Here is a 24,279-nt window from a genome sequence, read left to right as displayed (position 1 = left end):
GGGTTGTATTTTTTTAATCCACCCTTTTAAAACACTATTCATTTTTTAAGCACTGTCTTTTAATTTGTATATTTAGACCATTTATACTCAGTGTAATTATTGATATGCCATGGCTTAAGTCTTCCATTTTATTTTTTGTTTTTCATTTTTCAACTTTATTTTCCCTGCCTTCCTATAGCCTGCTTAAACATTTTTTAGAATTCCATTTTGAATTATCAGTAGTGTTTGTGTGTGTATTTCTTTGTAGAGCTTTTATATAGCAATTGTTCTAGATAATGTATATGGACATATAATTTATCACAGTATATTGGTGTTTTCATTCTACCAGTTTAATAAATTATAGAAAATTTACTTCTTTTTTGGAGTTCCCATTGTGGCGCAGTGGAAACAAATCCTGACTGGTAACCATGAAGTTGTGGGTTCCATCCCTGGCCTCGCTTAGTGGGTTAAGGATTCAATATTGCCATGAGCTGTGGTGTAGGTCGCAGAAGTGGCTCAGATCCTGCATTGCTGTGGCTGTGGTGTAGGCTGGCAGCTATAGCTCTGATTGGATCCCTAGCCTGGGAACCTCCGTATGCCGTGGCTACAGCCCTAAAACAAAAAAGAAAAAAAACAAAAAAACAAAAAACAAAAAAAAAACAAAATAGTGTGAATTCCCTTGTGGCACAATGGGTTAAGGATCCAGCATGGTCACTGCAGTGGCTCAGGTTGCTGTGATGTGGATTCAATCCCTGGCCTGGAAACTTCTGCATGTCATGTGTACAGCCAAAAAAAAGAAAAGAAAAAAATTTACTTCTTTTTGTCTTTTTACCCTCCCATGTTGATAGTATAATTTTCTAAAGTGTTTTCTCTCATACATTTACAACCACATCAGACAGCATTATATTTTTTGCTTCATTTGTCAAAGATAATTTAGAAAACTGGAGAAGGAAAGCTTTTGTATATACCGGTACTGTTTATTTAACTTGTTCTTTCCTTCCTGATCTCTTCCATATTCCTTCCTTTTTCATTTCCTTTCTGTTGAGAGATCTTCCTTCAGTCATTCTTTCCTTTTTCTATTTTTTTAATGGCTGCACCTGCAGCACATGGAAGTTCCTGGACCAGGGATTGAATCCGAGCCACAGCTGTGATCTGTGCCACAGCTACAGCAATGCCGGATCCTTTAACCCGCTGCGCCAGGATTGAACCTGCACCTCTGCAGTAACCTGAGCCTCTGTAGTTGGATTCTTAACCCACTGTGCCACAGCGGGAACTTCTTTTAGCCATTCTTTCAGTGTATTTGTACTGGCCACAAATCCTCTAATTTTTTTTTTTCATCTGGGAATATCTTGATTTCGTCTTTATTCCTGGAAGATATTTCTACAGGGTATAGGATTCTGGGCTAACGGTTTTTTTTCTTTCAACACCGTAATGTTTTTCCTTTCTCAAAGTCCCTAGTCAATCTGCTTTGTCTTCTCTTTTCAGAGTGTTCCTATGTTTGTTTTACCATAAAGTGCGGGGTTTTGAATTCCTCTTGATGGGAGGAATAGGGAACGTTCATCTCCGCACCTTCCTGGAAATGATAGTCCAGGTGCATTATGAGAATTCGTCCAGTGCAGTGCTTTGTACAGAGAAACTCCCGATAAATACGGACTGCATGTATGAAGGAACATGACCACCCTTGACTGATGTATTTATTCTCTTTGTGTACCCTGTGTTTGTTTGTTTATTTATTTTTTGTCTTTTTTGCCATTTCTTGGGCCGCTCCCGCAGCATATGGAGGTTCCCAGGGTAGGGGTCGAATCAGAGCTGTAGCCGCCGGCCTACGCCAGAGCCACAGCAATGCGGGATCCGAGCACGTCTGCAACCTACACCACAGCTCAGGGCAACACCGGATCCTTAACCCACTGAGCAAGGCCAGGGATTGAACCCACAACCTCATGGTTCCCAGTCGGATTCGTTAACCACTGAGCCATGACGGTAACTCCAAGTGTACCCTGTGTTTGTAAATGGGTTTTCTAAGTTAGAAAGACTTGAGTTTGAGCCCTGGCTCTACCACATCCCGACTGTGTTGCAGTGGAGCTATTTAATACCTTCTGAACTTCAGTTGACTTATTAATAAAATGGTATTAATAATAATGCCTGTGTCACAGGATTGTTGTAAAGATTGTGGTATTTTTTATAAAGGTTTTAGCATAGTGCCTGGCGCATGTGAACTTAGAATAGTAGTTGTTTTTATTATGTTGAGTTCCTTGTCAGTGAAAGTCATTTTCAGTTACATTTCTGCCATGTCAGACCTTCTCATAGATAAGAATTACACGTGTCTTTTTACATTTTGCCTTGTTGGTTTTGGTGTGACAAGATCACCAAATCCTTCTAACATATTTGCTGATGTCGCTTCTTACCAGATCATGAATTAAAATTGTTGGCTAGGACAGTGCTGAGAACATAGCTCTGGCTTTCTTTCTATTAGAGACTTCCGCCCAGTTTTAAAGGCTCATTTGTTTTATGCTTTCTGGTTTCTGTTTTTTCCCCATAAACTACAAATCTAACTGAAAAGTCCGTCTACCTTTCTCCATCTTGCCTCTAAAGATAATATGACCTTGTCCAATATGTTGCTGAAATCAAATTATGCTTGTTTGTGCTGTTTCCTGATCTACCATTAAAATTACCTATATTTTTAAATAAATGGAGCTAATACTGTTTAATAAAATGGAGCTAATTTAACCAAAATTAATACCATGTGCTTTGGTGAACATATGCTGTTTCTAGTATGCTTCTTTCCCAAGTTTTTACAAACCATGTGGGATGAAGGTTTGAACTCATGTAGAAACAGCTCTGGGGCTGGCAGCAAAGCTGGACTTTGCACCTGTATTTCACAGCTAAAATGCAGGCCCAGAGCAGTGAGTGTCTAGGGTCATATAGTCTGCATTTTTAAGGACTTGAGCTCTGGACCCCCCTGCCTCTTTGTTTTTTGGTCTTTTTAGGGCTGCACCCATAGCATATGGAGGTTCCCAGGCTAGGGGTTGAATTGGAGCTGCAGCTGCTTGCCTGTGCCACACTCGGCAAGTCAGATCTGAGCTGCATCCACAACCCACATTACATCGCAGCTTGTGGCAGTGCTGGATCTTTAACCCACTGAGTGAGGTCAGGGATCCAACCCGCATCCTCATGGATACTAGTCAGGTTTTTAACCGGTTGAGCCACAGCAGAAACTCCTCTGGACCCTTTTTTAAGAGTATTATGAAGCACTCATGACACCTAGTGGTCAGGTACTTACATGTGGTTTGTGCATCATAGATATCAGCAAGGAAAAAAAAAAATCTAAGTCAAATATAAATAGCTCCTAAAGGATTTTTCTTAACCTACTGTTTCCTTTTCTTTTTAAATGATATTTTAAAATTTGTTTATTTTGTTATTTATTTATTTATTTATTTGGCTGCCCAGTGGCATATGGCGTTCCTAGGCCAGGGATCAGATCTGAGTCACAGTGAGACCTACCCCTTGTGGTGGGCTGGGGATCAAACCTGCGTCCCAGTGCTCCAGAGACACCACCAATTTCAGTGTGCCGCAGCGGAACTCCAACCTACTGTTTCTGAGAAAGAATTGTTGATTCTGTGATCCTGTAGTGGCATATGTTGCAGTTTGAGGGAGTGCCAGCAGAGGGCACAAAGGGTTCACAATCTACTCTGCCACCTGGTGGGTTTTTTTTTTTTTTTTTTACCCCCCTGAGAATTGTCAACGTTTTAGATCACTTTTTTGACACTGAATTTTGTCTAGCAGAGTGCTTGACATATAGCACGCTCATAATAAATATTTATTGAGTTTATAATATTATTAGAAATAATTTCTTTCATATGTTTCCTTGGGGATTTAAAAATCCAAAAACAGTAAGTCCAAGGACAAAGGTGTCTTAAATGTCCAAGTAGGTGGATTAATTTGAGCCACTGGCTCAATATTGTACTTTTTGAATTTGGTATTTTTAAAGTTCTAATATTTGCAAAATCAGACCAGCTCTATCTTTTCATCTTTGGTTCGTTAATAATTGGTGTCTGGCCTTCCAACAAAGTCTGACATAGCGTTTTCTTTTCCTCTGAATTCTCTGTTATAGTTTTAATATTTCTAATAGTTCTAAATGGGACTATAATGGGTCTCGGAGAATACATTAGTGGAGAGATTTGCCACATTGGGGCACGTTTCTTTCAAACCACTCCTCTCTCACCATTACGGGGTGTTCTTATTCTTACCTGAGATTTTGAAGTTGTTTTATAGGGCAGCTCAAGGATTTGAGCACCATGGAGAAGGATTAGAGGAGTTTTAACACTTGAAGACTTAAGGCTTCTTGTTCCAATTTAATTTTAGAAGAGTACCCTGAATTTTAATTTAGTTCTTTAAAAAACAATATTTTAGGGGTACCTGGCTATGCATAAAAAAGAATGAAATAATGCCATTATTTGCATCAACATGAATGGACCTAGAAATAATCATACTAAATGAAGTGAAACAGAGAAAGACAAATGTATGATACCACTTGTAATGTGGGACTTAAAAAAATGATACAAATAAATCTATTTATAAAACTTACATAGACTTACATAGAAACTGAATTTATGGTTACTAAAGGGGGAGCAGATAAATTGGGAGTTTGGGTTAACAGATACATACTACTGTATATAAAATAAACAACAAGGACCTACTGTATAGCACAGGGAATGATATTCAATATCTTCTAACAACCTATAATGGAAAAAAGAATCTGAAAAGGAATATGTATGTAATGGAATCACTTGGCTGTACACCTGAAACTAACACAACATTGTAAATCAACTGTAGCTCAATTTTAAAAAACAGATACCTGGCTCTGTAAAAAGGCACACAATGTTCTTTGTGTTAAAGAACCTAGGGCAGCTTGGTTAAAACCCAGTTATGATAGTCTCTGGAGGGCTCTGAGCCTCCGGACGTTTAAAATGGCATAGCGGGAGCATTGTGGAAGGGGGCATGTTAATATTTAAAATTTCTCACAAAATCTATTATGCTTGAAACAGATTACACATGAGGATAATGGGTACCCTCTGGTTCTTTTTACAGCCTCTAATTACACAGGTCAACATGACTGCATTTTAACCTCTCATTTCCATGCAACAAAACGTTGGGTGAATCATTCTTCAGACATGCTGACTTTGTGCTTTCATGGCACAAGCTACGAAGTATTTATTTAAATGGTCTAAGGCTTTATATCCTTGCTAATGTTTCCCAAATATAAATTTTATGTGTGCTAAAATAATTGTAGTGGTTTTGGTACTTGACTGATAGTTTTAAACCCAGCCTTTGGTGAAATTAAAAAAATGTCACAACGCAATGTTAAACTTGAACCAGATCGTGGGACTAACTTTTCCAAAGTTCCAAATGTTTGCTTCCCTCCTTGAATAACTTAGTTTTGTATTGAATGCTTTCATTTGTTGTCAGTGTACTGCTTTGGAACAAAAACTGAAAAAACTCACTGAAGATTTGAGCTGTCAGCGTCAAAATGCAGAAAGTGCCAGATGTTCTCTGGAACAGAAAATCAAGGAAAAAGAAAAAGAGTTCCAAGAGGTAAGGGAAAGGAATCCATGAGTAGTTCGTCCGGAAGGCTCTTGGGGGCTCTCCTAGCTGATCATTTGAAAAGAGGACCGTGTGGTCATCTGGAGGCCCCTGGAGGGAAATACTTTTCCTGTCTTTTGGTTTTGACTGGAGAAGGGACTTCGTATTCAGGGTGTTCTTTTTTTAACCCATGGTTTCTCATTTCTTTGAGATCTGATACTGAGGAGGAAAGGACTGTATTTTTATTTCAAACACGCTGTGCTGTGAAGGACACTGTATTACATTTTCCACCTGTTTTTAACGCCCGTGGCTTGGCAAATACACTAGAAAGGTAGCTGATGTCGGGAAGTAAGAGGTTGGCAGACAAGTTAGGGCTGGACATGCCCTTGCATGAGTGCTAAACAGGGCTTCAGATGAGTTAGCCTGAAAGTAGGTCTACAGTGACTCAATAAAAGCTACTGGACGTGTACATCAGTGTCCCTGTGTGGTTATCAGAGTGAATCGGTGGCACCTACTTCCTATCATTCTCAGGGGTCAGTGGCGTGTGGTGTTTGACATGTTAAACCCCATTTATGACTGTGATAGCTTAGCCCAGTTGTGACTGTTGTAGCTCAGCTCTGCCCTTTTGCCCCTGGACACTCAGAACAGAGGTTATTCATTTAAGATGAGGATGAGGTGGGAAGAGGCCAGTTTCCATGTGTTTTCTTGGTGGACTCCTTCCTCCGCTCAGAGACCCGGATCTGCTGCCTGGAACTGTGAGGCTGGGTGTGTTGATCACTGAGTGGTTGCATCCTGGCTCCCAGGGTCTCCTGCTCTTTCAGGAGAGGTTTGCCTGGCGGATGTCTGGGTCTCATCCTGGGATCTCCCTTGTTAACCAGGGTCAGTTTGATGCATTTGTCTTTCGCTTTGCAGGAGCTCTCCCGTCAACAGCGTTCCTTCCAGACCCTGGACCAGGAGTGCACTCAGATGAAAGCCAAACTCACCCAGGAGCTACAGCAAGCCAAGAACACGCGCAACATCCTACAGGCTGAACTGGATAAAGTAGGTGCTCACTCATCTCCCCTCCTGTGTAACTCCTCCTTTCCTTACGCGTGTCTTTCTGCACCAGAGCAGACACATGATACCTTTGCAGAAAAGTCTGCTCTATCCTCACTTTCCTTACCTTTCCAAGTGGAGAGCGAACTGAACCTTTCTGGGTCTGGTTTTTCTCAATAGTGAAGGAGAAGAGTGAAGCAGATCTCAGATCTGAAGGCCTGTGGGTGTGTCCGATATTCTAGTGGTTCTTGGTCATGCAACCAGGTTGGGAGCAATCTCCCATGTATTTATGCACCCAAATTTTCATCCAAAGCACCGAAAATTATAATTTATTTATCTCACTGCAAAAATGGTCTCATCTGGTTTTATGGCATTATGTGTCATCTGTGTGATGGCCACACTCAATATTTCTCTTTCCAGCCTGGCTGTCTGGTCTGAACTTGAGACGTGGGCGTGGGCACCTGAGATCTCCATTCATGTGTCTAATAGGATCTCACCCTTAACATGTTATTCATCGAACTCCAACTTGGTTCATTGCTTAGACTTTCTTGTCTAGTAAAGTGCAATTCCATTCCTCCATTTGTCGCTCAGGCCACAACCTCCCTGGAATCTTCACCTCCTCTTTTTCTTTCTTTCTTTTTTTGCTTTTTCTTTTTCTTTACACTGCAAAGTAATCCTTTAAACCTCTGCTGCTGGCTCTATCTTTGTTTACACACACACACACACACACAGTGTGCACGACTGTGTAGTTATGTGTATCTTGTGTGTGTGTATTTGCTTGCATGTGTATGTGTGTGTATCAGATGAATAGTATATTTAATCTTTTTGTGTCAGAACACAAAATCTATATAGAATAAATGTACAACAATGAATTATTTTAAGGCATGCTTCTCTTGTCACCATTACCTATGTCAGAGGATAGATTCTTGTCAGCCACTCTTGCCACTCTTGGCAGAAGCCCTCCATGTGCCACATGCCTCTCTACTAAGAATAAACCTGACATTGCGTCTGTCTTTACATTTTATGCTCGATCTGACGGCCTCCCCCACCTCCAGCGCTGCCTGGGGTCTAAGACCCGTCCCCTCTCACCGGGGTTTCTGCACTGGCATCCCAACTGGCCCCCCGGCTTCTCTGACCTTTTCATTGTTCAGGAATAAGTAATTATTTTAAACGTAAAGCAAATTAAAGTGAGGCTTTGTCCTGTTTTCTCTTCGCAGGTCACATCCATAAAGAACCAGCTAGAAAAAAATTTGGAAGAATTTAAGCAAAAGTTTGGCAGAACCGAACAGGCCTTACAAGCGAGTCAGACCAAGGAACATGAGCTGAGGAGAAGCACTGAGGTGAGTGGGGAGCAGAGATGAGTACGCAGCCACTTCTGTGCAGAAGGAAGTGGGGAGGCTAAAGACTTTCCACACCATTTTCCAGTGGTTTATTATGGCTGCATGTTCTTCTTTACTTGCCAGAGCATTACAAAGTGTTTTGTGAATGGAAAGAAACAAAATCGGTGATGGCTTTCGGGTCACCAAATAACAAAAACCGTGTGCCAAGTTATAGATTTAAATAAACCAAAGTTATGACAGATGAGAGTTTCTAGATTCAATGCTATTATAAAAGCATGGGGAGTTCCCTTCGTGGCTCAGTGGTTAATGATCCCGACTAGGGTCCATGAGGATGCGGGTTCGATCCCTGGCCTCCCTCCGTGGGTTAAGGATCCAGCATTGCCATGATCTGTGGTGTAGGTTGAAATGCGGCTCGGATCCCACATTGCAGGGGCTGTGGTGTAGGTCAGCAGCTGTAGCTCAGATTCAACCTCTGGCCTGGAAACTTCCATATGCCGCAAGTGTGGCCCTAAAATAAAAGCCAAAAAAAAAAAAAAAAAGTCATCAAGTAATTGTAAACTGTATTACTCTGGCTTCAAGAGTCACCACCTTTGTGCTGAGTGTGTGCAAGCGTGGTTGACAGTGTCTTTGGAGAGTCACGGTAATGACATAAAATGGTAGACGTGGGTCCCAGGAGCGCGGATCAAGGATGCACTGATGTTGCTTCAATTGATAGGATTTTATCCATACTTCCTTTATTTTGCTTTTCTCTGCATTTATTTAGCGGCTTGAAGTTTATTTTAAAGGCCCTAATTAAGAACCATTTGGGGACAGTTAATAGCCTGAAACAATTTGAATAGAGCCACGAATCGGCATTATAGTTTTACAAAGAAGCGCAGAAGAACAGTAGAAGTTTCTTCTCCATCAAATGTCACAGGATAGAATTCTTTTCACTCATCTTTTAAATATTTTGCAATTACTTTGTCGACTGTCAAGATTTTTTTTCTTTAGTTCTCTATTAAAACCCAGTGATTTATCCAGGTGAGGCAAGACTAAATGTACTTATCATCAGAGCTTTAAAGAGTGGATTGTGGTCATAAAACCAGAACATCTGTTGGTAGCACAGAAGAGGTTGTGAAAGCAGCTGTAGCCGCAGAGGGGTAATGATGCTGGAGAGAGGAGGCCACCGCTCCAACAACTGGAGCGGAAGAAAACTTGCTATCAGATGATGGTTTCATCGGCAAACGTTTTCAAATGGAAGCGTTTGTTTCAGCAAAACAAATGTTTGCCTTTTGGCCAGTGGGGACCAACCAACAGATGCTTCTGCTAACATTTCCACAGGCAGACTGGCACCGAACTCTTCCCTCTGTGAGCTTCCGTTTCAGCCAGGAACTCTCCTGCGACTCCACTGGCTGCCTGGTGGAAACATTTTGTCAAAGCGATCGTCTAGTTGAGAGGGTCCAAACACTTTGCAAACGGTTTGCCTGGCCAAGGCTCTGGAGTGGGCTGGACATGTCTTGCAGGTGTTTCTGAAGACTGGTGCGTCCCCACGGGGTCTGGTTTGTCAGCTGTGGAGCTGTCCACCGTGCAGCCTGCGGAGTTAAATGCCGATCCCGTGGCGCTTGATATTCCATTGATTGCTGTGTCCACTCAGGGCTGTCATGTGAAAGTGTCTAGCGCAGGGCCAGGGAATTCATTTAGTATTTGTCTTTCTGTGTGTGTGTGTGTGTGTGTGTATGTGTGCACACGCCTTCTTTTGAGGATGATAGCAAGAATTCAAAGGATTTAGCTGGCTCTTGCATTTTGAATTGGGATTGAAATCAGAAAAGCAATTTACTCAGATTGGTGACATAACTTTGTGGTAAAATGTTGATGACTTTAGAGTAAGTGAGATCTGAAACTGCATCACTTTTCTGCCACCTCCCTGGTGTATGACCTTGGGACAAGGACTTACCCTTTCTGAGTCTGACTTTTCCTGCAGAGCTATATTAATGATTAAATTAAATATTGTATGGTAAGTGCTTAGACCTGTGCCCAGCACCTAAGGGCCCTTTGATCTTTACAATGGCTATAGCCTTTCAATGCCAACTCTGTTTGCTGTCACCCACAGGCACAGAAAGTGATGAGCAAAGGACAGGGCATTTGAGGTTTTTCACATTCAGAATTGTAGCCCGTTCTGGTCTGTCACTCTGGGTGTCTTTCTGTATCTAATTGTAAGTAAGTACAAACAAGTTTGCACACTTAGAGGTTTTGGATGCTGAAATAATGTGACAGTTGTACCGAAATTCTCCTTGTCTGTGTTTAGCAAACTAATAAACTGCTCACAATAAGTTATCAGTGCTGGAAACGTGATTTAATGGCCCAATCAAGGGTAAAGTTAACATCTAGCATCAAAGTGAATGGAAGGTTTAGCTAAACTGTTCATCCAGCATCTAGTGCCAGCCCCAGAGCCCTGGGGTTAGGCTATAACATACCATCATTTGACAGCCAAGATGAGGGAACACTTGCTTGGGGACCTTCCCGAGCATGGGGACCTGTATTACATGGGGTCCTCTAAGGCACCCGGTCTGGCAGGCAAGAATGATGAGGTGGAAGGGGAAAAACACATCCTTTGCATCCATCCCCAATTCACCATCCAGACTTTGCTCCAGCAGGGGACGTATTAAGCTTCATTCATAGATGGGACCACAAAATGCCACACAGTAACTGAAATTTGTTTTGTCTGGCCCTAGGAAAGGATGCTTCCCTTGCTGCTCCTAAACCAAAGTTGATCTGGGTGGAATTGCTTGCTAAGCTCTAATGCTGGCTTATGGTTATAGGGATTTTTGTTGTGTTTTTCCAGACTGGTGCCCAGTTTTTGCAAATCATGTGCGGTTGCGAGAGATGCCTAGGAGAATATACCCTTGTATGCTTAACTCATTGTTGATAATGAGCTACCCAATCAAGTCTTAAGTGGCTGTAAGCTGTGCAGAAAACTAATTGCTGATGGATGGCAGCCTACAAGCTCCATTTTCAGATGTTCATTTTCTAAATTCTGGCCTTTTAAAATTCTTGGGTTGGCCACAGCCATAGCATTATAACCCTGCTGGGTCCCAGGACTGGCTGAACATTTCTTCGTTTGAAAATATTTACGGAGCTCGCTCCAGAGTAAAGACATGCTAATCTTTCCGTTGAGCTTACTATTCATTTAAATGTGTGCAGTCATGGACAGAGATGGACAGAGACAAACAGGCACATAAACATAAGTTGCCCCCCTCCCTCCCCAGGGCCTTCCCTCTCCTTCTCTTCCTTCCTCCTACTGGGACGCACCCAGCTTTCCACTCAGTGTCATACCTGCTTTCTTGTCATGCCTATAGATGTAGATGCCATTTGACTTGATGATTTTTTTTAGGGTAAAAAAATATTTGCTAGGTTGGAAAATAAAAATGCTAAGTCAACTCAGGTGGTAACATTCTAGTTACTCTCATATTGAAATCATTCAACTAATCTTCGCTATTGATCATGAAAAATTAGCTGCTATTTTATTGTAGGAGCAAAAACTAATGATGCTCCATTACCCTTGTTTAAGTGCATTAAGGTATTTTTCCTTTCACATCTGTGATCTCATTTGAAGTGGTGATTATCCTGAGCCTGAAGAGCAAACAAGCGAGTGTAGATTTTCTAGTCAAAAGATGCTAGTTTAAGTCAGTAACATTGTTGCACCTTCGTGATCATTCAGTCTTTGCAGAATTTCACACCGACTGGTATGAATGTGAACATCTCAGTCTTAAGATGAGTAGGAGCGGGCCTTTTAATTCAATAGAGGGTCATTTGAACTTGTGAAAAGGAGGTAGGATCAGAACAAAAGAGACAGGAATATAACTGCAAGGGGCTCTGTCTTATTTTGATGATGAAGTGAACATATATACATGAATACAGTAGCTGCCAGCAAGTTTTCAAGTACTTTCTAGCCGCCAGATTCTCCCTCTTCTTGAATTTGGCTTTGCTACATGGGTACCCATCTGCTGGTAGTAACCAGACTGATAATTGAAGGCAGGCTTCCAGCTCTGCATTGCCAGGGCCATCTGTTTTCTAACGGTGCAGTAGGGTTTTGGAAGATGGGTCTTAATTGTTTCTTTAAGATTCAAAAATTTCCCCTATTTTTCAAGTCTGTATTTTTTTTTTTTTTTTTAAGTTAGCTTTATGACTCCCACTGCCCCTGTGCCCTGACGAAGGAAGGACTTGGTTCAGTCAATTTGTAATGGTAATGGTATATGCCAATTCCCAGTGGTCCAGAGGGTGGCATATAATAGAGGTTGAGATACTTGTCAGCTGTAATATCACTGAAGGTTGAACAGCAGGTTGAGGAATATGGATAGAGGATTTATAATATTTATTATGCAAGTCATGCAGTTAATAAGAAGCAGCATTTTTATTTAGCATGCAAATATTGCTTGGTTTTAACAGTCAGAAAAATAGATCTCCCTAGATAATAGAATGGGGCTGTGGATGCGTCTCTGCTACTGCAAGGCACATCAATGGACGGGTGCTTAGTCGGGTACCCAAAGGATCTGCTTTCGCTGGGAAAGCTCAGATTCCTCCACCTAGAATTAATCCTTCCGTCCGTGCTCCAGCCGTCTGATTTCCCATAGCACACTTCACCTCTCTTTAGTGTGTAGCACAAACTGGTGTGTATTTAGTGATTGGTATCATATCTTCCCCCCCGCCCCCCTCGGGCGGGGACCCGTCCTCAGGGCAGAGATTCTGTCTTAGTTTGTAGCCCTGTCTTAATTTGAGGCATCTTTCATCACGTCCATTCTAGCATCTTGCACATTGCAGACTTTCTTAATAAACATTTATTAAAGGTACTTTCACTCATAAAGACATTCCCATAACAGTGAAACTTAAGATGGTTTTATAATAAAACATCAAAATTTGTCATGGGAATTGTTGGTTTGTTAGCACCTCAGAACTTTTTTGCACAGACGTATCTGAGCATTCAGGTGATAGGAACTTGGAGTGTTTGTGCCTTTGGGGGGGGGGTCTTGTAAATATGATTTTCCTTATGAGTGAACACTTTAACAAGCACAAGGACATCCGGAAAGTTCAAAGCTATGTTTCTTCTTTTATTTTAAGGGCCACTGCTCTGGCACATGGAAGTTCCCAGCCTAGGGGTCGAACTGGAGCTGCAGCTGTTGGCCTATGCCACAGCCACAGCAATGCTGGATCCGAGCCACGTCTGAGACCTACACTGCAGCTTGCAGCAATGCCAGGTCCTTAACCCACTGAGCGAGGCCAGGGATCGTACCCACATCCTCATGGACACTATGTCGGGTTCTTAACCCGCTGAGACACAGGGGAACTCCTAAAAATATATTTCTTCATGGAAAAGATTTGAGTTTGTGCTTTCGACTTCTATTTACAAAGTCATTAGACTAAAGTAAGACTAACTTGAGAGCTCAAAAGGCAAGTGTGCCTCTTCCCCTCGTGAGATACAGAGTCCCTTAGGGACCCTCACCAGAAGGCAGAAGTCCTACGCTGCTTGAGCATCAGGTGCGATGCTAACTAACTGTGTGTTTTAGGAGATGAAGAGGGAAAACAGCCTCGTGAAGAGTCAGTCTGAGCAAAGGGCCAGAGAGGTCCACCACCTGGAGGAAGAGCTGAAGAAGGTCAAGCAATGTTTGAGTCAGAGCCAGAGTTTTGCAGAAGAAATGAAGGGTGAGTAAATGTAGTAGTTTCAGAGCTGTTTCCCTAGGCTCATGCTCCCCGGGGGGAGGGAGACATGATTCGAAATTTCTTTGAATTTTTCCCTATCTTCTCCCACAGAGTGGTCTGCAGCTAATACGGAAGCTTTTCCTTTTCCATTTTTTAGTTTCCAAAGTGATAGCTGGCCTTCCTTTTTTAAAAATTGGAACACACAGAGTCCCCAAATGCCTGGTGTTCAGCACTTTGAAATCAGAAGGGTAAATATTTTCCACACAAAAGTAAATTGTCAGTGCTGTCGTCTCTCACCCCAGCGTCCTATTCTTGGTGTCCCGAGGTGTCTGTTTGTTCTATCCAGACAGCTCATCTTCTCACCCGTTACCATTTTCCCTGTCATGGAAGCTTCTTGACTAAAAGCATATTCTCCCAGCCCTTGGTGACTGTTGGTTCTGAATGGCTTGTCTGACTGAATGATTTTATCACCTTACTTTCTGTTTCGCCACGGAATGATGCTGTATACACCCAACGGATCCACCGTTAGTTTCACCTTCATCAGCATGTGCCCTATGCCTTTTCCTTACATTTATTTTCTCACCTGGGGCATTGGCACATCTTGGACTTATTTTAACCTGATGGGCGGAATGTGTGTCACACGTCCCTAATTTTCAGTTTTCTCTCCTAATTTCCAGTCTCCCCAAGACAGCTTCCAGTTTTTTCCATGGCAGGAGGCAGAAATGTCAGTCTTCAGCTTTCTTGAGAGAAAACGAGAGGAGAAGGAAGGGTTCGGGCATGTTTCAGTGGTGGTCACTGGTGGCACTGTTGGAGGTCCTCAGACGCAAAGTGGACTGATGGGCCCTGTGGCGCCGTCTCCACAAGCCATCCACGCTCAGTAGGCAGACGGAGATTAGCAGGCAAAAGTTAGCCTCTGAATTTCTAGTACATGCCACCTTTTACACCTCCTGTTGAGATTCTCAGCGCTTATTCTCCCTCAACCTGCTTGGGGAGCCTTCCCATCACTGTCGACTGAAAGCAGTGGGGCCAGAGGGGCCAGAGGGCAGAGGGGGGGCTTTAGCCAGAAAACTAGGTGGTGATGGCGTTTGAGAAGTCTTCCAGATTCTCATCTTCGCCGGCAGCACCGTCACGGTGCAGCACTGGGATGTGGGGACGTGGCCCCTCAGGGATGCGCGTTGCCTTGAGAGTTATTGCTACGTGGCACCTACGCTGTTGTGCTTAAGCCTTACATTATGGATTTTGTGCCTAAAATGGCAAAGAAGTCATTTACTTTTCTGGGAAATCAGAATCACTCCATAGTAGGGAATTTCCCTTGTAGTGCTGCTTTTGTCACACTTTTTTCTCCTTGAATAAGTATTTCAACAAAGCAAAAGTGTGCATGTACATAAACACATACAAGGGATAAGAATAAAAGAAAGCTTCACGTGCTTAGGAAAATAACCTCTTGGTATTTGATACAATAGCATTTTATTAACTGCTTGGAAAGAAGATAAACAAAGGGACTGCCATCCTGAAAAGGGTCATTTTCTCACTGTCTTCATACACACTTAGATAATTATTAGGTGATCTGCTTTCCAGGAGGTATGTGCAATAATGCCAATTTTTGCAGGAGTTGAGAAGCTGTTGGTTTATTTGGATTTTTTTTTTTTTTTTTTTTTGTGTTTAGAATTCTTATAGAATAAGTATTTACTAAAAACACGAGAACTGAAAAAAAAAATTCTTTTCTTAAATAGCTAAGAATACCTCTCAGGAAACCATGTTAAGAGATCTTCAAGAAAAAATAAGTCAGCAAGAGAATTCCTTGACTTTAGAGAAACTGAAGCTTGCCTTGGCTGATCTGGAAAAGCAGAGAGATTGTTCTCAAGACCTTCTGAAGAAAAGGGAACATCACATTGAACAACTGAACGAAAAGCTGAGCAAAACAGAGAGAGAGTCCGAAGCTTTATTGAATGCTCTGGAGATAAAAAAGAAAGAATATGAAGAATTGAAGGAAGAGAAAACTCTGTTTTCTCACTGGAAAAGTGAACACGAACAACTTTTAAATCAGCTGGAATCAGAAAAGGAAAGCTTGCAGAATAAAATTAATCACTTGGAAACCTGTCTGAAGACACAACAGATAAAAAGCCACGAATACAATGAGAGAGTGAGAACACTGGAAATGGAAAGAGAAAATCTGAGTGTCGAGATCAGAAACCTTCACAACGTGATAGACAGCAAGACTGCGGAGGCAGAGACACAGAAACGGGCGTATGGAGAGCTCCAACAGAAAGCCGAGTTCTCAGATCAGAAGCATGAGAAGGAAATAGAAAATATGTGTTTGAAAATTTCTCAGCTAACTGGACAGGTTGAAGATCTAGAACATAAGCTTCAGTTACTGTCAAGCGAAATCAGGGACAAAGACCAGCGTTACCAAGACTTGCACACCGAATCTGAGAGCCTCAGGGATCTGCTAAAATCCAGAGATTCTCTTGCAGTGACAAACAGGCTCCTCAGAGAAGTCTTTTGGGTTTTGAACAGCAGTCTGCAATGAATAATTCCTTTGCAAATATAACTGGAGAACAAGGAAGCGTGCCTTCGGAAAGGATCAAGTGCCATTTAGAAACAGATCAAAGTCCCGAGCGTTCAGCCATGTTACACAATAGAGTCATTTCTCTTGAATTTTCATTAGAGTCTCAGAAGCAGATGAACTCGGATCTACAAAAGCAGTGTCAAGAGTTGGTGGAAATCAGAGGAGAAATAGAAGAAAATCTAATGAAAGCAGAACAGATGCATCAAAGTTTTGTGGCTGAGACAAGTCAGCGCATTAGTAAGTTACAGGAAGACACTTCTGTTCATCAGAACGTTGTTGCTGAAACTTTAGTTGCCCTGGAGGGCAAAGAAAGAGAGTTACAACTTTTGCATGAAAAATTAGCAGCTGAGCAGGCAGAAATTCAAGAATTAAAAAAGAGCAACCATTTACTTCAGGAATCTCTAAAGGAGCTACAACTTTTGTCTGAAACGCTGAGCTTGGAGAAAAAGGAAATGAGTTCCATCATTTCTCTCAACAAAAAGGACCTTGAAGAGCTGACCCGAGAGAATGAGACGCTCAAGGGAATGAACGCAAACTTAACCCAAGAGAAGATGGATTTGCTCCAAAAAACTGAGAGTTTTTCCAACTGTATAGATGAAAGAGACAAAAGCATTTCAGAGCTATCTGATCAGTTCAAACAAGAAAGACTTACTTTACTACAAAGATGCGAAGAAACAGGACATGCGTTTCAGGATCTTAGTGAAAAATACAAAGCAGTGCAGGAAGAGAACTCCAGATTAGAATGCTTGCTGAATGAACGCAGCCGTGTTGGTGAAGATCGAAAAAATGAACTGGAACAGCTAAAGGAATCACTTGCGAGGGAACACCAAGCATTTGTATCACAGTTAGCATTAGCTGAAGAAAGAAACCAGAGTTTAGTTCTGGAGTTGGAGACAGTGCAGCAAGCCCTGAGATCTGAGATTACAGACATCCAAAACAGTTCCAAGAGGGAGGCTGATGGTTTAAAGCAAGAAATCATGACGTTAAAGGAAGAGCAAAGTAAGATGCAACAGGAAGTTGATGCCTTATTACAAGAGAATGCGCACCTCACGGAATTAATGAAGACGAAACATGAGCATCAGCATCTGGAACTGGAACCCATTTGGGCCTCGGTGAAAGAAGGAGAGAGGGAGCTAAATAAAGGTCAGGTTCAACTTCCGATGGCTCTTGAAGCTCAAGAAGCTTCTCTAGACAGTAGTAATGCACAACAGGTACAATTAGAAACTGAAGTGAGAGACTTGGAATTAAAACTTCAGGAGAACGAGAAGGAGGAGGCATCACAGATAATTGGAGGAGAATTAGAAACTGGAAATTTGCAACGAGACCCTCAGTCACAGGACATGAGCAGCCTTGGAGACTGTGAAGTCCATCCGGAAGACAAGTTTCTCTCAGTGCTTCATGAACTGTCAACAAATCAGCAGGACAACGCCCACCTGCAGTGCTCCCTACAGACAGCAGTGAGCAAGCTGAACGAGTTAGAGAAAATGTGTGCAGCACTACAGGCGGAAAAGCTTGAGCTCATATCCGAGCTGAACGGCTCAAGGTCAGAATGTATCACGGCAACCAGTAAAACGGCAGAAGAGGTGGGGAAACTGGTTAATGAAGTTAAAATACTAAACGACGAAAATGAACGTCTTCAGGGTGAGACAGTGAAACCAACGCCAGAAAGTGAGTTTGGGGAACAACCAGATGAGCAGACAGCTGTGTCCTTCAATCCTGTGGATGACAGTAATTTCGCTGAGCACCTGACAGTGTCAAACAAAGAAGTTCGGATGCACTTTGCTGAATTACAAGAGAAATTCTCATCTTTACAGAGTGAACACAAAATGTTACATGATCAGCACTGTCAGATGAGCTCTAAGATGTCAGAGCTGCAGTCCTATGTGGACTCACTAAAGGCTGAAAATTCAGTCTTGACCATGAGTCTGAGAAACTCACAAGGTGACGTGGTAAAGGAGGCGATGCCGGGACCTGGGGAGGAGCGTTTACTGTCCTTGTCGTTCTCTGGTGTGACTGACAGTCCTGGTAACACAAGTTTGGGAGACTCCTCTTTTTACAAAGATCTTTTAGAGCAGGTGGGAGAAATGTCCCTTTTAAATAATTTTGAAGGGAATGTTTCAGGAAACCAGTCTAACGTAGAGGAAGCCTCTTGCTCCAGTTTGGAGGAGGAGGAGGTGACCAGGAGAGAGGCCCTTTCTGCCCCAGCAAGAAGTGTTGAAGAACTTGAGATCCTTTGTCAGATGTACCTGCAGTCCCTCAAGAAGCTGGAAGAGAAAATTGAAAGTCAAGGGATCATGAAAAATAAGGAAATCGAAGAGCTCGAACGGTTACTAAGCTCTTCCAGGGAAGAGCTTGACTGTCTCAGGAAGCAGTATTTGTCGGAAAATGAAGAGTGGCAGCAGAAGCTGACATGCGTGACTCTGGAGATGGAGTCCAAGCTGGCGGCAGAAAAGAAACACACGGAACACCTGACGCTTGAGCTCGAGGTGGCGCGACTCCAGCTGCAGGGTCTGGACTTGAGTTCTCGGTCTCTGCTTGGCACTGACGTGGAAGATGTAAGTACCTGGGCCAACGGGCTCTTTCTCTAATCACGTGCCTCGTAGGCATGCAATCAGTGTTTGCTGACTTGCAGTCGACATTAAATCTAAACTAAAATATTCTTAGGGTTCAAGGACGTAAGAACAAAATATACTAAAGTTTTGAAAAAAATAAACCAGAACTTTGGGAAAGTGAGTTAACTTTATGGGGGGGGGTAAACTTCTAATCATGATTATCTTCAAACACTATGATTTGAACATGACTAAAGATGTTTTTTAAAGTCTCTTGGAGAAAATTATGTCAGAACATCTTCATATGTGTTCTCTCTCTTTGTGAGTTAACAAGCACATTAAACATTAAATTGGAACTTAGGAATGGTAAGGTGATATGAACTTGAACTTCTCTTGCTCTTTTCAGACTGTTTTGAATGTTATAGAATTATAGTCATGAAACTAAATATTGCAGTCTATTATGTATTTCTGAATATTTTTCTAATAGTTGGCCTGGATCCAAATCTGTGATTTGGTACTTGTCTTTTAGAGAGACATCTCCTTCTTTTGAACAAGAAAATTGAAAACCGAATATGAAATTGTTTAGTTACTTATACCTTTGTCCTTTCTAGTCTAGCAGCTAAACTAATAATTCCATGCAATCAATGAGTCTCGCTTGATTTCCTCCTTCTGCCTCTGTAAGGAGGGAGGGCAGGTGGAGAGGTGACAGCAGTGTAGTCACAGTAGCAGATCCCCATTTTACAGATAAGAGGAAGAGGAGGTTCAGCATGTGGTTTATCAAAGGATATAGCACTGAGTGCTTGCTCTGTGATAAGTTCTTGGGCTAGGAATCTGGTCATGAAACCTACTGCTTTCTCTTACTGACGATACCATAAATGCTGAAGATAGAAGCTGACCATTTTATGTAGAATTTGTCAGCTTCTTATTTGATAACAGCAAAGAAAATTTCATAGGCTACTTAGAATATCCCTAGCAAGAAAAAAACATTGACATATAGCTACATCATTACAATTTAGACAATCAAATAACTGAACTGAAGGGTCATTGTCTTCATGATAAATACCCGTACCTTGCCCATAGAGAATAACTTCCTCAGTGTTTAATGGTGTCAATATTTGGATGGAGAGAGACAAATTTGGTGGGAAATGCGTCCTTTGAAGAGATGTGTTTGGCAGAGGCAAGTAGCCAGTTTCCAAAAATCAGTAATTAAGCCAATTTAATTCTGTTTTGATTCTTCTTGAAAAATAAAATGCATTCTATTCTATCTTACAACTATAGGCTATTCAGGGTGGAAACGATAGCCGTGCCATAAGAGAATCAGAAGAATACACTTCAGAAACTAAAGAGAGGACACCAAAGCATGAGATCGATCAGATTTGTGAAAAAGATATTCAGCAGGACCTCGGTCTAGAGATTAAGAAAATAACCAAGGCTAGTGCAGTCAAACTTACAGGAGGATGGTCCAGAGAGCAGTCCCCAGAAACCAGTCCTGAGATTCCACTGGACGACACAACCCAGGGCTGTTCAGAATGCATTTCTGAATTGTCACCTTCTGGTCCTCATGCTTTGGTACCTATGGATTTTCTGGAGAATCAAGTAACCATTCAGAATCTCCAGCTGCAGGTGAAAGAGACATCAGATGAGAATCTGCGATTACTTCAGGGCCTAGAGGAACGTGACCAAAAAGTCAAAAGCTTGCTACATGAAATCAAAGCATTAGACTCAAAACTCAGTTTACAGGAAGCACAACTAACTACCAAGATTGAAGCATGTATGGAATTGGAAAAAACAGTTGAGGAACTTAAGAAAGAAAAATCGGATTTAAATGAAAAATTGGAATCCTTTTCTTGTGATAACCAGAGAGTAGTAGAAAGATCAGGAGGCCTCACCTCATTGGACTTAGAAATGGGCACAGATAAACCGTCATGTGAAGTTATTGAAGACGATGTAGCCAAGGTGACCGATAACTGGGGAGAGAGGTATTTTGATATGAACAATGAGCTACAGAGGATCAAATCTGAGAAAGGTAGCACGGAGCATCATGCCCTCTCTGCAGAGGCTGACTTAGAGGTAGTTCAAACAGAGAAGCTGTACTTAGAAAAAGACAATGAAAATAAGCAGAAAGTTATAACCTGTCTTGAGGAAGAACTCTCTGTGGTCACACGTGAGAGAGACCGGCTTCGTGAAGACCTGGATACTTTGTCAAAAGAAAACAAAGAGCTGGATCAGCTGTCAGAAAAGATGAAGGAGAAAATAGGAGAGCTCGAATCTCTTCAAGGTGAGCGTCTCCATCTCCAAGAGCAGCTGCAGCGTTTGGAAGAGGACTCACAGGCACTGTCTTTGGTAAGAAGTGAGCTGGAAAACCAAATCGGACAACTGAATAAAGAGAAAGACTCACTCATAAGGGAATCTGAAAGCTTGCAGGGCAAACTGAGTGAACTGGAGCGTGAAAAGCTGACCATTGCCAAGGCCTTGGAGGCTGCACTCATGGAGAAGGGCGAGGTGGCGGTGAGGCTGAGCTCAACGCAAGAGGAAGTGCACCAGCTGAGAAAAGGCATTGAGAAACTCCAGGTCCGCATCGAGGCTGACGAAAAGAAGCAGCTCCACGTCTCAGAGAAGCTAAGAGAGAGCGAGCGCAGGAATGACGCGCTTCAGGATAAAGTTGAAAACCTTGAAAGGGAACTGCAGATGGCAGAAGAAAACCAAGAGCTGGTGATTCTCGATGCTGAGAATTCCAAAGCAGAGGTGGACACCCTGAAAACACAAATAGAATTGATGACCGAAAGCCTGAAAACTTTAGAATTAGACCTTGTCACGACACAGTCAGAAAAAGAAACCCTGACAAACAACTACAAGAAAAACAAGGTCAGGTGTCTGAATTAGACACATTGCTCTCCTCATTGAAAAATCTATTAGAAGGAAAGGAACAAGAAAAAATACAGATGAAAGAAGAATCTAAAGCTGCAGTGGAGATGCTACAAACACAATTGAAAGAGCTAACTGAGGAAGTAGCAGCCTTGTGCAAGGACCAAGAGACCTGGAAGGCCCAAGGGCAGAGTCTGGACTCACCAGTGCAGGAAATACATCAGCTGAGATGTGGCATTGGAAAGCTGAAAGTCCACCGAGAAGCTGATGAAAAGAAGCAGCTCCATATCTTAGAAAAACTGAAGGAAAGTGAGCATCATGCAGATTTACTTAAGGATAGAGTTAAGAACCTTGAAAGGGAACTAGAGGTATCAGGAAAAAACCAAGAACATGCGATTCTTGAAGCTGAGAAGTCCAAAGCAGAGGTAGAGACCCTGGAAGCAAAAATAGAGGAGATGGCCCAGAATCTGAGGGATTCAGAATTGGATCTTGTCAATATAAGGTCAGAAAAACAAGACCTGATGAAAGAATTACAAAAAGAGCAAGGGCGAGTGTCTGAGTTAGAAAAACTGAATTCTTCATTTGAAAAGCTACTGCAAGACAAAGAGCAAGAAAAAGAACAGATGAAAGAAGACTCTAAAGCTGCAGTGGAGATGTTTCAAATGCAATTACAAGAGCTCAAAGAGAAAGTGGCAACTTTGTGTGATGACCAAGAGACCTGGAAGATCAAAGAGCAGAGCCTGAGTAGTCAAGTCGATTCCCTTGAACAAGAGAAGGCTCAATTGCTACAAGGCCTTGACGAGGCCAAAAGTAATTACGTTATTTTGCAGAATTCTGTGAATGGCCTCATTCAAGAAGTCGAAGATAGCAAGCAGAAGCTAGAGAAAAAGGATGAAGAAATCTGTATCCTACAAAATCAGACTCAAGACCACGAGCAGCTCGTTTCTAAACTGTCCCAGATGGAAGGAGAACAACAACTCTGGAAGAAGCAAAAAACAGAACTGGGAAACCTGATGGTGGAAATGGAGCAAAAGATCCAAGAGGTGCAATCCCAAAAGGACACTTTGCAGGACGCCTTAGAAGCTCTGCAGAATTCTTCCGAGGGTCTAGAGAAAGAGCTTGAACTGACAAAAATGGAAAAGATGTCCTTGGTTGAAAAAGTAAGTGGCTTTATGTCCTGACATTTGAGTGTGTGGTCCTGAGGGAGGGGCAACCACTGTGTAATTTGTTTCTTTCTGGACAGTGTTTGCAGTATTGGACCAAACTTTATAAAGACTTTAAGTTTTGAGGTCTTGAGCCACGGTCGCCACCAGCAGCTGTGACTCTGCTTTGGCACACACTTCCATGGGGCACGTCTATGGGCTTGTGCAGTTTTCACTGTGGCACCTGGACAGGGGAGAAGCTTTGGGTTATGCTTGGTTCCCTTCTCGCAGCACCTCAGAATAGCAGCCTCCATATCCATACCCAGTTGAGAACCACTGCTGTAAAGAGTGTAACAGACCCCAGTTAGAATCAGTAGGGATCCCATTTGTCACTGTCCTGCCTTTTTTTGCCTTTAGGAGAAAGAACGATTGACAGAATTGATATAATTGTAACTGACAGAACCTTTGTGGGTCCTGGAGCCTTTGCACTTTCGGGCCCATCTTTTGTGCCTTCTCTTTGGGCAATCTCCTGTTTTGTTAGTTGATTAAAGGGAAGACCTGCCAGTAAGAGGCTCAATTATTAAAGAAAAGTGAAGATTTTGCCCTGTACTTCCTAACTGATCCAGGAAAGCAATTCCTTCAAATTAAAATTTTACTGGACAAATATTAAGAAAAGAGAGTGCCCAGAAAATATAATCATTTATATCTCTACATTTCCCAGGACATTCAAGTTTTTGTATAGCTTGCAAGAGGTGGCAGTTATGGTGAGACAGACGAACTATACCAGGCTGTTTCAACCTGCTGGGGGGCGAATGCAGACAATATCGCTTTAATGATTCATAGGCATGTTTCCCACAGGCTGGGATGGCATATTGGAGAATCAGTAAGAGATCCCAGGACGGATAAAAGTCTAAGTTGTCGCCTCGTACAATATTCTCTGATGTTTAAATTTAATTCAAAGCACTCTGTCTATGAAAGATTTAAAGACCTGGTAATAGTATATTTCTTTGTCGTTCCTTTCCTTATCGCTGTCTTTTATTCGGTCTTCGGTAGAAAAGAAGGTAAGCTTATTGGTAGGTTTTGAGGATGTTAGTTGAGTGGATGAGTAAGGGATTAGCGGGGTTTTTACTGTTGGGGGCTAAAGGGAACGTCATGAATGTGCTTTATCAGAGTGTTTACACTGATCAGACAGACAATCAGAAGCAGATCCTAACAGACAAAGATGAACTTTCAGGTAAACACAATGACTGCGAAGGAAACTGAGCTGCAGAGGGAAATGCATGCGATGGTGCAGCAAACCACGGCGCTGGAAGAAGAATTTAGTGGGGAGAAAAACAGGCTCGCTGAAGAATTAAAGAGCAACAAAGTAAGTTTCTCGGTGACAGATTCATTACACCCTGATCATTCTTGCGCATTCTCTCTCATTTGTTTTTAAGGCCTTCTGTAATGTACCAAACTTTTTTTAGCTTTTGAAAAAAATAGCCCAAGCTCATGTCATGACCAGACTTGCAGTAGTCTTCACCATCCAGCACTCTCATGAGCCCAGA

At 42.2% G+C, this 24,279-nt stretch overlaps 1 protein-coding gene and 1 long non-coding RNA gene across 2 annotated transcripts in view; one reads left to right on the top strand and one right to left on the bottom strand.

Annotated features, from left to right (window-relative positions):
* CENPF (centromere protein F) overlaps nt 1-24,279 on the top strand; it is a 63,856-nt gene that overhangs the window by 19,786 nt on the left and 19,791 nt on the right. The window contains 9 exon segments of the mRNA XM_003130395.6: nt 5,446-5,571; nt 6,472-6,600; nt 7,812-7,934; nt 13,475-13,610; nt 15,341-16,090; nt 16,093-18,731; nt 20,004-21,564; nt 21,567-22,750; nt 23,967-24,098. Of these exon segments, the coding sequence (XP_003130443.4) occupies nt 5,446-5,571; nt 6,472-6,600; nt 7,812-7,934; nt 13,475-13,610; nt 15,341-16,090; nt 16,093-18,731; nt 20,004-21,564; nt 21,567-22,750; nt 23,967-24,098 (6,780 nt within the window).
* LOC106505039 overlaps nt 1-24,279 on the bottom strand; it is a 52,739-nt gene that overhangs the window by 9,676 nt on the left and 18,784 nt on the right. The window lies entirely within an intron of this gene.

The sequence above is a fragment of the Sus scrofa genome, chromosome 9 (genome assembly GCF_000003025.6).
Source record: "Sus scrofa isolate TJ Tabasco breed Duroc chromosome 9, Sscrofa11.1, whole genome shotgun sequence".
NCBI classification, from domain to species: Eukaryota; Metazoa; Chordata; class Mammalia; order Artiodactyla; family Suidae; genus Sus; species Sus scrofa.
The sequence above is the reverse complement of the archived record's forward strand: the minus strand, read 5'-3'. Positions and strand labels throughout refer to the sequence as shown.